This window comes from Myotis brandtii, unplaced genomic scaffold (genome assembly GCF_000412655.1).
Source record: "Myotis brandtii unplaced genomic scaffold, ASM41265v1 scaffold163, whole genome shotgun sequence".
Taxonomy (NCBI): Eukaryota; Metazoa; Chordata; class Mammalia; order Chiroptera; family Vespertilionidae; genus Myotis; species Myotis brandtii.
Window position 1 is genome coordinate 568,781 of NW_005355962.1, and position 17,269 is coordinate 586,049.

Consider the following 17,269-nt stretch of genomic DNA (forward strand, 5'->3'; position numbering starts at 1 on the left):
AATGCCATATAGTATTGACCTGGCCAGTGTGGCTCTGTTGGTTGAGTATCATCTTGTGCACCAAAAGGTCACTGGTTCAATTCCTGGTCAGGGCACATACCCAGGTTGTGGGTTCAACCCCCACTTGCGGTGTGTACAGGAGGCAACAAGTTGGTATTTCTCAGATCAATGTTTTCTCTCTCCCTCTGTTTCCTTCCCTCTCCTTTCCTTTCTAAAATAAACATATTTTAAACATCATATAGTACTTTTGATTCAAATTCATCATCAAATATGACTTGTATATTTTGATAGGACTGTGATGTGCAGGATCCTCTGTTAAATGGTCTTGAGGTGCCAGGCTTTTCACATTAAATTTACTTTTTGGTTTCCTCCTCCCCTGCAGTCAGTCAGGTGTCACGTTTTATTGTTTCCGTACCTCTCACAGGACCCTGTAGATACTTGTGATTTGTTCAGCAGAAATCAGATAACCAAACATCTTACAATCAGGTGTGATGTAAGAAAAAGGAGACTGTGAAGATGGGGGCCTGAGGCATTCATTTCTGAATAAAGTACATGTGTGTTACTAGTACATCTCTCCTGGTCTTCTCCAGATTGGTGATGCTGCCACAACTGCAGTCTAAATGAATGAAGTACAACTAGTTAGATGCTTATGGTCACTAGTAAATAAAATATCCACCATAATTTAGTAATTTAAGAACCCTGTTGAACAACAGTTTTGAAAGAGTAAAACTCTCTTTGCAGAAGAATTTGAAAGCACATTTCTAAAGGAAGACTATGTAAGGAAAGTAGAACTATATAGATCAGCAGATGGCTTAATTGGCTTTGCATAAACTTATTAATTAGGTAACAAAATACAAAAGCAATTTAATGAATCATCATATGAGGCACTGAATTCAAAGCTGATTTGTAATGTGCTTTTCATAACACAACTTGCTTAATTATCCATATGAATGAATGAATCATTAATACCTGAAGCCTGCTCAACAGTTTTGAATACCTACTTATGTACTGGTAGTGATCATTTGCTGAGTAAGGCAATGAGTAGCTCCCTGGGTAAGAAGTAGTCCTCAAAATAATCACGTGAGGACTACTTCAATAAACAACACAGCTGTTTCTTGAATATTTTAGAAACCCAAGGTATGTATTTCAAGAGTTAAGTTATCTTGTGTTATATTAATTCAGATGCAGTTGCTTATTAGATGTCTATTTTTTAAGGAAGACATGATGGAATTCTGTGAATTTACAAGAGGAAGTGACAGCAACTGATCATAATGCATACTGTTGTTATTAAACAACAGCTTGCTACCAGCCCCAGGCTGCTGAAAAATTTGCACAGGTGGGAAAAATATTTGGGCACAACTCTTCAACATATTTAAACAATTGAGAATGTGGAGGAAACTTTATTGTGAGTATACCCTCTTATTTTCAGCGTGTTAAGATTACCTTTTATGAGATCATTAGTTTTCAATTTTGTAAATGTTCTTACTTGACAAAATTTAAAATTGATAATTTCATTTTAATCTCCACATTTTCAGGAAATTTTCTCTTCTCCTATAAAATCTAAGTATGGGAACTACTAGGACATGTGCAAACATTTTGCTGTGAGTTACAGAGAAACATTTAAAGAAAAGCACTTCATGACCGCAGACGCGGCTATTCAAGCTTTTGGTGAGGAGGGTATTTCCCAGGCTTGTGATCAACTGTGTGGAAATAATTGGTTAACCTGACAGAGAAGTCCCTTTAGGGTTGTTGAAGAGAAGTTTCAGGAAATAATACCCAGAACCAAAGTGAGAACAATTTTATATGTGTCCCTCCTCACAGGAGAGGCGAGGAAAGAGCAACAATTTTGGATTTATACCTTCTAAAACTTCTCAAAACCACAACTACATTACTAACCCTAACTTTAAAATTCCTGCTGTTGGTCATGTGAAAGTCAAGATCACACAACAGAACCTATTGACATTACATGTAATAAATTAAAAATGCAGGTACTATGCTCAGTGCAGTGTCTGGTACAGTAAATGCTGAATAACTTTATGATTGGAAGAAGAGTTACACGTCTGCCTCCTGTACCTTCTCCACTTATAATGAAGGCATAGTGTGCTGAGTGCATTCTACCTTTAAAAGACAAACTTAGAATAGCTAATACTATAAGAACTGTAATACAGTATAAGATGAAACCAAATAGACTCTTAGGCTAAAAAATTACAAAAGTTTTAAAGCTTCTCCAGTAAGTTTATTTTGCAAACTTCTTGTATTCTGTTTTATTGGCTTACACTGTTATAAAGAGGAAAATGTTCATATAAATATAATTTTGACCACTGAACTTTTTTTTAATATGTTTATTTCTCGTTGATCTTCAAATTTCAGCAGCTCATGAGTTTAGGTATAAGTGTTCTTGCCACCCCACCCCACCCTGTCAGTGAGTCAAATAGCTCAAGATACACAATATACCTAAACAGAGGCAAACAAGCCCACTGTAAACAAACTTTTATAATGTAAATAAGTGTTCCTTGTTGGAACATTTTATATCCAGTTCACATCTTCCCTGAAATTGGGATATTTATATTTACTAGACAACAATCTCTCTAAAGCGAAGAGTTTATCTCTTTGAAAACTCAAGTAATTCTTAAGAGCAATATTTTTCTTATTGATCTAAAATGAATGGAGTGTGGAAGGCTGAAAAAGAAACAAGTCCTTCAAATGATCAAGACAGAAGCAAACTGAAAGATAATATGTTTAATAGAGTAGGGAGAAAATTGTAAATTATATAATCTATTGAAAATATTGATTTTTCAAACAAATAGTTTGGGACCTATTGCCCAAGACTTAGATATTTCCTCAATTAATTAAAATCAGAAGTGTTGGTTTATTGGAGGAAAATACATTAATTCTTTGAAGTCAGAATAAAAGGATTGCACAATTTAATTTCTATATGATTGAATATATGAAGTATCAAATATAAACAGTAGTGTAGCAAGAAAATAAATTGGCAGAAATAATTACTCCACCAGTAGTAGTAATTAAGACCACCATTTGAAAGATCTATACACAAAAAATGAAAAGATATCATAAGATTTTACAGCACACAATTCAATCCTAATTCCTTACTATTATACTTCTTTCTTCTTCAGTATTAGTGGGCCCACATTATCTCCTGTTAATTCATTGTGTTTATTATGTGAACCATCACAGGCAGGAAACTAGAAAGGAAAAAGAATTTCACGTGTTATTTAAATGATTCAAGAAGTAGAAATATTTGTGAAATGCACATTACTTTGGAAAAAGAAAATGATACATCAGATAGCTTGCCTGAGTAATAGATGTATTCTTCACCTAACCTGACTTCTTATATCACAGCAAATCTAACAATTTTAAATAGCTAATTCAGTATTTGGTGTAGATTTTAAGTAAAAAGTTTTGGATGATTCCATATGAGCAATACAACAGGTTTAAAAGGGGATCAAATAAGCTTTTGCTCTCTGTGAAGCTCTAAATTTGAACTCACCTATTCACTTATTTAAATTTAAAATAATGTAATTTAAATTCAAAATATATAAAAAATATTTTCTTATATAAAACTCATGCATATTATAAAATTTTTGAAAAACTAAAAAAATATAGTTTTAAAAATTCACTCATAGGTAACATTACAGCATATTTTTCCTCTGCATTTATTATGTGTATTCATTTTTATTTAAAAAAAAAACTGTAATAGGCTGGCCGCTGTGGCTCAGGTGGTTGAGCATCATCCCATGCACAGAAAGGTCACAGGTTCAACTCTCGGTAAGGGCACATGCCCAGGTTTCGATGTTCTCTCTCCCTTTCTCTCCTTCTCTCTCCCTCTCCATTCCTCTCTCTCAAAAAATCAATAAAAACATATTTTTTAAAAACTGTAATATTCTTGTCTTACTTGTATTATATTATGCTTTCATGCCATTAAATATTCTTTAAAACATGATTTGTAGTGGCTTCCTAATACCCCATCATTTTAAAAAATATATGCTTTTATTGGTTTTAGAGAGAGAGGAAGGGAGAGGGATAGAGAGGTAGAAACATTAATGAGAGAGAAACATCAACATCAATTGGCTGCCTCCTGCACACCCCCTACTGGGGATCCAGCCCGAAACCAGGGTATGTGCCCTGACTAGGATTCAAACCCATGACCTCTAGGTTCATAGGTAAACACTCAACCACTGAGCCAGACTGGCCGTGCACCCTATATCATTTTTATTACACCATACTTTAATCATTCCTCTATTATCAGATTCTAGATTGTTTCTAACACTTTGCTATTAAAGGATGATGTGATAAACATTATTGTACTTAAAACCTCAAATAACCTACGATTAAAGTAGAACAGATCTCATCAAAACATTTACTAGCTCATACTATAAGGCACTGTACATACATCATCTCACTAAATCCTTGAAAATGTCTGTGATGTTGATATATTATCAGAATTAAAAATCAGAGATTAAAGATTAAGTAACTTGCCCAAAGTCATACTGTACGTGGCAGTCATCAGCTTTGACCAAAATTTATTCAGACTCCAAAGCTTAAACTCTTCCACTAAACCTTATGTCCTCTCTCATAATATAGGTGTATTTTAAACTATGTTACTTTAGCTAGTTGATAAAACATAGTAAAAATATCATTGTTATTCTTCCTTGCTGCTCTAACATTTCTAATGTAAGTAGTATGGATCATAAAATGCAACTTTAATTTAGGAATATAGACTTTCAGTACTGAACACTATGGAAAAACCTCTCATCTCACAGAACCTCAAAATTAAGGATTTCAGAAGGAAAACATTTTAATTACACAAAATTTTAGTGTATGTATAAATGGACATCTTACCGTCTTAGAACGCCAACATCTACAATAAGCTGCTTTAGTAAGACACAAATCTTCAATGTTTATTTCATTCACAACTTTGGAATTTTCCTTTTGTATTTTAAGATTAATCAAGCTATCCTTCTGTTGTTTTTTCTTTGGGAGGAATGGACGAACTGCAAGGTAGCCAAGTAGTGCAAGTACACCAAGGAAAGGCAATAACCGAAGCCATTCTGAAACTAAACATGCACAGATGTGTTAGTCTGCAGTGCTCTCACGGAACTCAAATAGCATGTCTCATCCTTGAGCAGACTCTTTATTCTTTACTTCTCTTCAATTTCTGAACTATTCATCTTTAAAACCATGAATCAGTAAATCAAGCTGCCTTTACCTAGGACCACCTTGTTTCATTTGTGGGCTAACTTGAGACTTGTGAAACAGAAAACAAAATTTTCAGAGATAGGTCCTATATCAAATATCCTGTCACTATCCTAAGTATATTCATGTTTATCATTATTTATTTTTCAGGAAATACTACCCATAATTATAAACCAAATTCAATGTGTGATATAGTTTACAGGTTAAGAAAATGTTTCTACAATGTTTAAAAGCACACAACGGAGTATCTGTACTTTACCATTCATATATAATTTCAGACAGAACATGTTTTAACTTTTTAGTTTCAATGCTTTACATTTTTGGTAAGGCATAGTGAATCCTAAAGAAACACGCAGATGTTGTGTAAAAGCTACTATTTTAAAAAACTAATTAAAATTTTTGTATATGAAATGTTCTCATTGTTAGATACATCTTATTCCATAAGTGTTCTTCAAGTGCCTTCTTTAGTTCTCAGCACCGTTCTGGGGCACAGGAAATACAAGTGACATAAATTAAATGGTCCTTATGCCTGTAGAGATAAACACCCCGGGAAATAAGATAAACATTTTAGCATGTTTTTATCAAATGTTGGTTAGTGTCCAACCTCTGCTGGGCTCTTCAGGGAATCCTTTCTGTCCTTAAAGAGTTTTCATTTGACATCCTTCCCTCAGGGCCTATTGGGTACCTTTCTAAGCACTATGTAAAAATAGCTTAGTAGGAAAAAACGGAAGATTATGTGCCAAGGCATACTAATAAATGTTAAAGATAATGAATATACTAAGAGTGCAACTGTTTTATCTCATTTAATACTGTTAGCTTAAAAAATTATATTTGGCAGGTACCATAATTATTCCCGTTTTTCATGTGGGTAAACTGTACTTAAGCAGGTTTAGTCCAGGACAGTAAGTTTGTTCTCATCCACCATGAATCAAATCCAACAGATATAACATTTTATCTGTTCTTTTCCTGGTAAAACTACTCTCCAGAGATAACTGTTTTTACTATGTAACTATTAAAAGATTGGCTTAATGCCAATTTTTCCAAAATGAAACTTTTTAAAAAAATGTATTTTTATTGATTTCAGAGAGGAAGGAGGATAGAAACATCAATGATGAGACAGAATCACTGATCAGCCGCCTCCAGCATGCCCCCCACTGGGGACCGAGCCTGCAACCCAGGCAAGTGCCCTTGACTGGAATCGAACCTGGGACCCTTCGGTCCACAGGGCGACGCTCTATCCACTGAGCCAAATCAGCCAGGGCATGAAACTATTTTTTATGGAACACAATGCCAAAGATTTGTTATGAGCTCTACATGAAACAACCTATTTATGCCTGGCTCAGAAAAAAATATTAGCTTTTAGTAGAGGCTAAAAATATTAGTGGCAACTCCTTTGCAAAAATATTTTGCCAGCTCAACTTAATGCTATACGGTAGGAATTTGGGGGCAATGGGTGTAATCTTTTAGTCACCAGAACGAAGCTCTGTAGGATAAGTATCTTACCTGTCATGCTGGCTATTCTATTCTCATAACCAAAGTGGAACATTCCACATAGATCCTTTGATTAAACTTCTAGAAATGAAAAAGAACTGCTTCTTGGGAGGGAGAGACCTATCTATAGATCTGTGCTGTACAATATAGTAGCCACTAGCCAGACTGTTTTGATTTGTACTCAAGGTTTTGTTGTAATCAGATATAAGATGACAGACACAAAGACAACTGCCTTGAAAGAAAAGTTTATTACTTACAGTTCCCACGAGGGGACACACCATGCCACACAGGACACGGGGAAAGTACCAGGGTTGATCAGGTGGAAGGTGACAGGAAAGCCTGGACACAGACTATTGTGGCTTCCAGGGAACAGCAAGGTGGGGCAGGGTAAGCAGTTTAGGAGTGAATAATTTCAGTGGGCTCTCAGCTGTTGAGGTGGTCCCTAGTTGTTTCATACCTGACCCAGGGTGATTTGGGACAGGGGAAATCCCGGTTGGTAAGTGATTTAGATACAGGTGGTAGGGTAAGGTGTAGGCTTTGGATTGGTTGATTTGCATATGAAAGGTGAGCTCTACCAGCAAGTTGTTTATTATCTTTGGGAATTAGCTGTTCCTGGGAGGGGCATGTTCTCCAAGGCCATCAAGGCCCCAAGATGTCAAGTCAAAGCATCATAAAATATACAAAGTAAAAAACATAATTAAAACACAGGTGTGACCATTCAAATTTAAATAATTAAAATTAAGTAAAACTCAAAATCCAGTTTCTTAGACACACTAGTCACATTTCAGCACAGCTTAACAGCCACACATGTGCCTAAGTGGCTACTGAAGTTACCAGCACAGAGATTTCCATCATCACAAAAATTTTTTGGATGATGCTGCAACAGACCATTGTTTCTGTAAGTACCAACTCTATAGCATGGCCAGGCTACTTTGACACCTTCATCTCTCACAAGCATCTCATCTCTCAAGTGCTTGAAGCCACCCCAAAGCTATTACCGAGTAGCAGCCTTCCCATGTTCTCTGCATGAGTAATTCCTTCTGTTTGTGATGCCTATCTCTGATCTATGGCTCATTTGGGTAAACCCTTTAAGACTAAGGTCAACTACTGCCTCCTCCAAAAGTCTTCCTTGATTCACAAAGCAAAATTAATCACTTCCTAATATGTTCCCAAGACCTTTTTTCCTCATGTTCTTTTATCAAACTATTAGAGGCTGGGTGCATGGGTCCCTGGTCCTGGCCTGCGGGGATCGGGCCGAAACCAGCTCTCCAACATCTCCCGAGGGGTCCTGGTTCACAAGAGGGCAGTTCTCAGGTGACACACCCTGGCTCCCTCCTCTCTGGTTCCAGGTGCATCACCTGAGAACCGCAGCTGCCAAGTCACTGCAGCTCGGCAGCTCTTGCGTTGAGCATCTGCCCCCTGGTGGTCAGTGTGCATCATAGCTCCCAGTCGGAGCATCTGTCCCCTGGTGGTCATTGTGTGTCATAGCTACCGGTCGGATGGTCGCTTAGGCTTTTATATATATAGACTAGAGGCCAGGTGCACAAAATTCATGCATGGGGGTGGGGGAGTGGGGGAGGACTGCCCCTCAGCCCGGCCTGTACCTTCTTGCAATCCAGACCACTGGCTCCTAACTGCTCACCTGCCTGCCTGCCTGCCTGATTGCCTCTAACCACCTCTGCCTCAGTCCCTGCACATGGGACCCAGGCTTCCCTTCTCCAGGCGGCACCATCCGGGCTGGCCGCAGGCACCCGGAACCCCGGACAGCACCACCCAGGCTGGCTGCAGGCACCTGGGACCCTGGGCAGTGCCGCCCGGGCCCCAGCTTTGTCGGGAAGGATGTCCAGGTCGTCCGGAAGATGTCCAGTCTATCCAGTCTAATTAGCATATTACCCTTTTATTAGTATAAATGGTTATCTATTTATAAAGCGGACTTCCATAAGTCTGTAAGAAAAGGAGCTGTGTGCTATTACTCTTCTGGAACTAAGCAGACTCCTAAGAAGTGTTTAATGAATGACTTACTGAATGAATAATGTAGAGTATAAATGTCAGTCCCTTCCTTACTCATCACATTATATTGCAAGTATTTATTTACACTTATCTTCTAGATCAGGCAATTACCTTATATCAATGGTTCTCAACATTCCTAATGATGCGACCCTTTAATACAGTTCCTCATGTTGTGGTGACCCCCAACCATAAAATTATTTTCGTTGCTACTTCATAACTGTAATTTTGCTACTGTTATGAATCGTAATGTAAATATCTGATATGCAGGATGTATTTAGGTGACCCCTGTGAAAGGGTCGTTCAACCCCCAAAGGGGTCGCGACCCACAGGTTGAGAACCACTGCCTTATATGAATATTGGCCCCAACATCCAGTACAGTATCTTGAAACAGTAGTTATTCAATAGATGTTTGTTGAATGTAGAATAACATTAAGTATCATACTGTATATTACAAAATTAAAAAGTAAAAAGAGGTTAAATAACTCAAAGTCAAAAAGTAAATGAATGGGGGAGGGGGGAAGCAAGAAAAAAAGTAAAAAAGTAAAGACGAGAATGAAAAAACAAGAACAAAAGAATGTAAAGATGAAAACCTTAACATCGATTTTTAAAAATATGTAACATACTTTTATTTGATTTCAGAGAGGAAGGGAGAGGGAGAGAGATAGAAACATCAATAATGAGAGATAATCACTGATCAGCTGTCTCCTGCATGCCTCTTACTGGGGATTGAGCTGCAACCCAGGGATGTACCCTTGACTGGAATCAAACCTGGGACCCTTTAGTCTACAGGCCAACGCTCTATCCACTGAGCAAAACTGGCTAGAGCAAAAGGGTGTCATTTGTTTTTTTTTGGCGGGGGGGGGTTACAATCTGAGGAAAGAGGTCAGTATTCCTGACTAAATAGTCAGTTATTGCATGTTTTAAAAATTCTTGCAGCACACTGGTCGAAAACCGGTGATATAAAGTAATGAAAGGTACTAATATCTCCGACAACAAAATAATAACTTATATAACACTTTTAGTATAATCGGCTTCTTAATGATAAACTTCATTTTAACTACAGACAAGCTTTATAAAGGAAAATAATATAGCCTATAAAGCTCAATTAGAAATCACTTTATTAATGCTGATTTTAGTAAAGAAATATGAAATACAGAAAAATCAAACAAGCAACTTAAAAAACTTTTAAGACCAGCTATTTCCTATGAACCTGTTTGATATATGTTGTGCTATTACAGATATTTTTGATACTATGATGAAAAAACTGTCACCTACTAATTGTTAGGTATAATGCATATTTTGTACAGTATATTTTTTATTTTTATTTTAGGATTATAAAAAATAGGATTTATTTTTTAAAATATAGAAAAATATAAAAAAGTAACTTTCAATCCCACCAGTCAAGAGTAAGTAACATTTATATTTCTATGTTCTGGGGTGTTTTTAAAAACTTGTTGATGTACATACATATATGCTTTAAATACTTAAAATACAAAAAGCAAAACTGATACCATATGATATAGACCATACAGTCTATATCATAATTTTTTCACTTAATATTATTTCAGAAGCATTTTCCAATTCCTTAGTATCCTTTGGAAACATGAACTTTAATGGCTATACCCAACTATCATATCCCCCGTCAAAACAGAAGATCTACAAGGGCAGGGGCCTTATTTGTCTGCATCACCACTGTCTCCTTGGTGTGTAAATAATGCTTGGCTCAATTTATTTTATTTCATATTGAGGCTTAACTTAGTGTTCAGCCTGTTGAACTTTGTTAAGTGCTCAATTTGATAAATTTGTCAACTATATAGATCTGTGAACACCACCTAAAACAAAATATAGGGTATTTCTGTCATTCTAGAAAGTTTGCTCTTATACAATCCCTTCTTTCTGGGTTCTTTCATCAATTTAAATGCTTAATAAATATTTCTGAATGAAGAAATCTGATCAATATGCTATTGTTAAATAATTTCTTTTCCATTTTTTTTACTAAGTAATTATTAAGTACCTACGATGTGGAGATACTGTGCTAAATGCAAGTGCAGCAGCTGTCTTATTTGTCTGTAGATACCCAGTGCTTACTACAGTGCCTGGCATAGAGCAGGATTTCAAATAACTAATTCACAGTTTATCTGTTGTGTAAATGCAGATTTTCGTATACTTGGAGTCAGGTTTCTTTGGTCTGTAAAATAGGAATAACAATAATTCATTCATTTGTTCAACAATACAAGTACCCACCACATTCCAAATACTGCACTAGGTGCTGGGGATACAGGCTGATAGTTAGATAAGGTTCCTGCTCTTATAGGGTATACAATTTAGAAGAGATTAGAAGACGCAGTCCAGTTCCTACCCCAAAAGAGCTTTCCGCCTAGTATGGAATATAGATCTATAAAAAAGAATTACAGTACTGTGTATTATGTACACTCATGAGTAAGCGATACAGTGGACAAAGTGATTAACTCTTGACAGGATTGAACAAAGAGGAGGATTTGATACCTAAGCAGGTTTCTGAAAGTGACTAAACATAGGAGTCCACAGGCAGAGGGGAAGAGGAGCCACATTCTACACAGAAGAAACAGAATAGGCAAAGGCACAGAGGTATGACATACATGAAAAGTTTAGGAAACTAAGTGCCACAGTATTGCTGGGATACAATGAAAGAGAAGAGGGTGTGTAACAGTGAGCCAGTGCCAGACTATGGAAGGCCCTGACATAAAAGGGAACCACTGAAATATCTGAAATATTAATGTAACTGAAAAACTGTTCACTTATGAAATTACACTGGTATTAGATGGAAGATGGGTTAGTGGAGAAACACTAAGGAAGAGCAGAGAGGGCTAGAGAAAAAAATAAGATGAGCTGAAACTAAGACAGTGGCCATTAAAGCAAAGAGAGAACTAATGGATCCCTAGAAAAGCAGATGTGCACGTGTGTGTGCATTTTCTGAGGAAATGGTGTACAGCTTTCATCGGGATCTCAGCGTAGGTCTGTGACCAACCCTCATTCACCTGGAAATATAAGACCTGCTAACTCAGGTAGCTCAAATCAATAGGATTTGGTAACTGACTAAAAGTATAGAGCATGAGGTAAATACAGGAAGTGAAGCTTCTTCATGATTCCCAGATTTCTGGTTTCATTATCTGGATGTATGATGGTATTGGCCTCAATTTAAAAAAAAAAAGACAATATAAGAAGGGCAGCTTTAAGCATGACAAGAACGTGCGGTATTGTAAAGGAAAGGAAAAAATAGGATATGTCATCATCCTTAAAAAACGTAAGGAAGAGACTAAAGTTCAACAGATACCAGCAAAGGGGGATACTGATGGAGGGAAGAAGACAGTTTTCTTTGAAGGAGAGTAAAACAGTTCCAGTGTGGAAGCAGCTCTGCAGTGCCTAAAAGATGCCAACTGCCTTGGCCTCTCATCCCAGAAACACACAGAAAGATAGAAAAAGACACCCACTGAGAGAGCTACAGGGGAAGTGCTAACCTCACTTAGGGCAAGAAGATGCCTCAAGTATTAAGGGAGAGAGGGAGAGAGGAGGGAAGAGAGGTAGAGGGAGAGGGAGAGGGAAGGAGAAAGAAACATCACACAGGGATCAAACCCACAACCTAAGCACGTGCCCTGACCTGGAATCCAACTGGCAACCTCTCAGTGCATGGGACAGTGCTCAACCAACTGAGCCACAACAGCCAGGGCTCCAATGTTCTTTATTTTTATTATTTATTTATTTATTTTTAAAGGAGATGTATCTTTTTAAATATATATTGTATTGATTTTTTACAGAGAGGAAGGGAGAGGGATAGAGAGTTAGAAACATGGATGACAGAGAAACATTGACCAGCCGCAAGCTGCACATCCCCCACTGGGGATGTGCCGCAACCAAGGTACATGCCCTTGACTGGAATCGAACCCGGGACCCTTCAGTCCACAGGCCAATGCTCTATCCACTGAGCCAAACCGGTCAGAGCTCCAATGTTTTTTAAATCACCTGTTTCTAATTTTTTAGAAAAGAAAATAAATCAGACACACTAATATTATTAATACTGACCATGTAATATTCATTTTGTAATATTCTATTTCCCACTATTAAGATAAACAATAAGAAGATTAAGAAGGTGAGTAAAAGAATCAGTACCGTTAGAAAAACAAAATCTAGAAAGAATATTTCAAAGCAACTTGAGTAGCAAGCAATTTTATAACACCAATTTTCTGAAACTTTAGATACAGTTAAAAGAAATTATCTCCTTAGAAGAAATAAAATTAAGAGGGAGTAGATTCAACCTTTTATGTAGATGGGCTAGCTATCACACCCTATTCTTGATCAAGATATATAAACAAATTCAATGACAAAAACATTTTAAAAAGTATATATAGACAGACACACATGGGTCTTAATGAAGAACTATATTCTAAGAAACTAGGATAGTTTTTTTTCTGCCCTTTTAAAAGGTTACATATGATACCATAAAATAATATTGCAATTTGGCTGCTGATAATTTTATATCATTTTCTTATGTATCATTTGCAGGTAAGATACACAAATGACTTCTATTTCTGAACTTCAGAAAGATAAACGTAAAATATTTTCAATGGGTGGCTTTACCATACGCCTTCAAACCTAATACAGACTACTCAAGACTTAAGGGCAAATAAAATAAAATAATCAAGTTTTAAATCTATTTTCCATTCATTATTATGAACAGCGTCACTGTATCAAGAACACTACCTGGCCCATAGTAAGTACTCAATAAACACCTGACTTGAGGAATTTTAAATTGCAAAATAGTTATATGGAAGAAAATGTTCAATGAGATCGAAATCGTTCTCTACAAAGGCTAATATAATCATTAATTAAACTGACTTTTAACTATAGTTGGTCTAATTAGAAAGAGGGGGGAAAAACATTTACAACTTATAGTAACTATGTAAATATTTTCCTAAGGTCTCAAAAAAAAGTTTTCTAAAATAAAATTCTTCAATATTTCACAAATAACCTTTATTATTTACTTATTAATAAATGCAACTCTTTAGTTTGAACTTAATGTTTTATTATACTTTCCTATTGAGAAAACTCACTTTTGGTTCATTTCTTTTTAAAAAAAAAAAAAAAGGTACAATTTACATACAACAAACTGACAGGTGATTAGCTCTGGGTTGTGACAATTAAATACAACCCTGTAGCCTCAGCTGAAAATGTGTATAATATTTCTATCACCTCAGAAAGTATTATTCTGCCCCTTTTTAGTCTATCTTCCACAACTGATTTCTATAATCAAAGCTTTTTTCACTCAATATAGTTTTTTAGATTCATCAGTGGATCAGTAATTCATTCCTTTTCATTGTTAACCAGTATTTCACTCTGAATATGCCATAATTTGTTTATCCATTCTCTTGTTGGTAGATACTTGGATTGCTCCTAGTTTGGGACTATTATAAATAAGGCTGCTATGAACATGCTTGTATGTCTTTTTGTGGAAATATGTTATTAACTCTGTTCCACTTCTAAATTCTCTGTTCAAAACTGGCCCTTTCTAGATAAATAGAGCTAATGCCCTTAAAGCTGTTTCACTGGGAAAAAAGTTGCCTTTAGGATCAAAACCATTTCATTTCAAAGCAAACTAATTCAAGGGGAAAAGATCTACTATATTCAAAGTTTAAGAGCTAGCTTTTAGATCTAGAAGTAAATAATTTTCTGACTTTAGAATGAGAAGATGTTTTTCGTTGTTCTATTTTAAAAGTTTATATGACAGGGAAAGCTTTTTAAAGGTCAGAGTATTAAGATACACTATACTTCCAAAGGGCAAAACCATACAAATTTATCTTAAAAGCCTCAGTCTTAGAAATGTGACCTAACCTGAAATAGATAAGTCGTCTCTGGTAGATAAGGACTGTCTGTAAATACTATACGATAATTGGTAATTAAGGATCTCCCCAAGTGTTTACTAAGAATGCAGAGTCATCATGAGAGTCAATTTTTTTTTTAACCGCTGTATCTAAATAGGGAAGGAAAAACAGGCAACAATGTGAACTGTAACTTTTTTTTGCCCTAATTGTCATAAATAGAAAATGAAAATACTTTTGGTCTCTTAAACTTTTACACAATTGCTGAAAAGTTATCTTTCAGATTTTTATTTCAACAAAGTCTAAGTATGATTCTCTAAGTAGCTCATTCAAGGGAGCCAAATGTCACTAGCTATTACCATCTGCTCTTAAAGGCAGACTCAGAGTGGAAATTGCTTTTCTTCCATAGCACTGCAAAGCAGAGTCTACAACTGCTACACTGTCATTGTCCAGAGTGAAACAGCCTATCTCATTTTTTTTTTCATAAAGCAGCTATTAAAAACATGTTTATGTTTCCTAAACAAATAAGCAATACAATAACAACTAGACACACTGTAATGGAACTTAAGTTAAGTATGTACTATTAAGATATTTACCAGAGTTGTCATTATTTCTGAGAATCAGGCCTCGCATTAAATATGTAAAAACTTTAAAGAGGAAGTTACTATATATTATTGATTTAAGGAGAGACTTAGCTTGAGTTTTCTTAATGCCTTTAATAGAAATTAAATATTTGTTGACAAGAGGGATCCTTAAAAAAAAACCACACTTGTAAAATCTTCTAGCCACTCAATCGAATATACGTTCTAATATGCTTCAACTACACTCTACTTACAGAAAAGGGAAACTAATATAAAACCATCCATCATCAGAATTAACACACATAATTCGGGATTGGGGTGGGAGTAAGAGGGCATTTTTCTTTCTTGACTGTTAAAAATTCAGCAGTTAACTTATGCAAATTATTAAAAAAGTAAGTTGGCAACTGGGAACAAATGTCACAAAATGTAACATCCTTTTGACCTGGTATTATTATACCCAAGGTATAATTCAAAAGAGAAAAAAAAAACAATTGGTATTGGTACAGGGCTACTTACCACTGAGCATTATGAAAAAAAGATACATATATTTATATTTATATAAACATTCAAAATTTCCAGCTGCAGGGGAATGGTTAGGCCTACTGTGATGTTAATCTAAAATAAGATCAAATAGTTGTTAGAACAAGATGAGGAATACATAAAAATAAGTAAAGTGCTTAAGTAAAAGAAATGATAAAGGGGAAAAAACACGATTTTACATAATTGCTGCAATTCTATCAAGATACTAGTAAACTGTTTGGACCAAAAGAAGACTTTGATATTTAGAAACACTTGATTTGAAACTTTTTTCATTTTATGTTACTTTTATGTGGCTTCTGATGTTCAGATGTTTATTATTTGGTTACCAAGGTTTCTATTAAATAAATTACAAGCTTTCTACCAAACCCTTTAACATCTAAAATGTTAATATCTCACAGCCATTTACCTACAGAGCAACTCTGTCCACAACTCAAAGAATCTCTAGATTTGTAACAGTCATCTAGTTTTCCCATCTAAATCTATCTGCCCACCAGACTCTGCTTTTTACGTTTTATTATTGTTTTAATCTCCCAAGGCACTTGTTTGGGGAAAGTTTGCCTCAATTAAAAAATAATTTTTTTAACGTCCGTGTAGTGGAGCTGAAATCATCTCCAAATAATTTTCACTAATTTAGTCCTAGTTGTCTTTTGGTCTACACAAAATAAATCTTCCAGCCCTGGTCGGTTTGGCTCAGTGGATAGAGCGTCGGTTCGGTCAGCGGACTGAGGGGGTCCCAGGTTCGGTTCCGGTCAAGGGCATGTACCTTGGTTGCGGGCACATCACCAGTGGGGAGTGTGCAGGAGGCAGCTGGTCGATGTTTCTAACTCTCTATCCCTCTCCCTTCCTCTCTGTAAAAAATCAATAAAATATATTTAAAAAAATAAAAATAAAAATCTTCCAGTCAGGCTTCCAAATGCTGTACTGTACGTCAGTTAACATGGATCTCCAGGCTGCTCCAAGCTAAGCAGGCCTATTTACCTAAGATTATTTCACATGCTTCACATCCGATACTCAGCACAGGAGGTCAACGTTGGCCGAACCAACGTGGCTTCTCCCCTCAACATCCTAGTCGGCCTCTCACAACGCAATGCCCAGGACTCAACAAAATCTCCCAAGGGTTGCCTGCATTCTGGAAAATTTCATCCTTTAGATTTGCAATCTGCGTTGTGGGCTACTTATTTTTTTTGTAAGTACATAATGTGACATCCATAAATTAAATTTCATTTTCTAAGATCTGGGCCACCGTCCTCGCTTTGGAACCCTTTTTGGCTAATAGATCTTTCCTCCAACTTGTTACCACAACTGCCTCCAGATCCATAGGAACGGAGGCGACCGCAAATGCCCCCATCTCTCCCCTGTGGGTCTGAGATTATTTCTAACTTTTTCACTAAATAAAGCTGCCATGTACCTATGGTCTCTGTGTCTCTGGCCAACATATTCCTGCACACACCCGCTGTGGTGAAACCCAGCAGAGAGCCGAGCTGCCCGACACACGGCGGCCGGGATACAAACAAGCCGACCGCGGAGAGCGCCGGCGAGGGCGAGAGCAGCCCGGGCCCAGCTCGCCGCCGCCTCTGGGGA

General features: G+C 36.5%; 1 protein-coding gene and 1 long non-coding RNA gene across 4 annotated transcripts; both read right to left on the reverse strand.

The window, feature by feature from the left end:
- Nucleotides 1-178: 178 nt before the first annotated feature.
- On the reverse strand, nucleotides 179-17,139 carry CISD2 (CDGSH iron sulfur domain 2). 3 transcript variants are annotated; one of them, XM_005862291.2, is made up of 4 exons: nucleotides 10,734-11,075; nucleotides 4,861-5,075; nucleotides 3,112-3,203; nucleotides 179-616 (listed from the first exon to the last, which is right to left on the reverse strand). In XM_005862291.2, exons 1-3 carry the CDS (start codon nucleotides 10,816-10,818, stop codon nucleotides 3,114-3,116), a joined length of 390 nt encoding a protein of 129 aa, XP_005862353.1. In that variant the 5' UTR covers nucleotides 10,819-11,075; the 3' UTR covers nucleotides 179-616; nucleotides 3,112-3,113. The 3 variants fall into 3 exon arrangements, with proteins under 3 accessions (XP_005862353.1, XP_014391947.1, XP_005862352.1); XM_014536461.1 differs by lacking the exons at nucleotides 179-616; nucleotides 10,734-11,075 and adding an exon at nucleotides 17,097-17,139 and having other exon boundaries at nucleotides 2,336-3,203; XM_005862290.2 differs by lacking the exon at nucleotides 179-616 and having other exon boundaries at nucleotides 2,336-3,203; nucleotides 10,734-11,073.
- Nucleotides 10,893-16,423, reverse strand: LOC106725420. Its single transcript, XR_001361303.1, has 3 exons — nucleotides 15,691-16,423; nucleotides 15,164-15,231; nucleotides 10,893-10,903 (listed from the first exon to the last, which is right to left on the reverse strand). It is a non-coding gene; the product is annotated as an uncharacterized LOC106725420 (long non-coding RNA).
- Nucleotides 17,140-17,269: the final 130 nt, after the last annotated feature.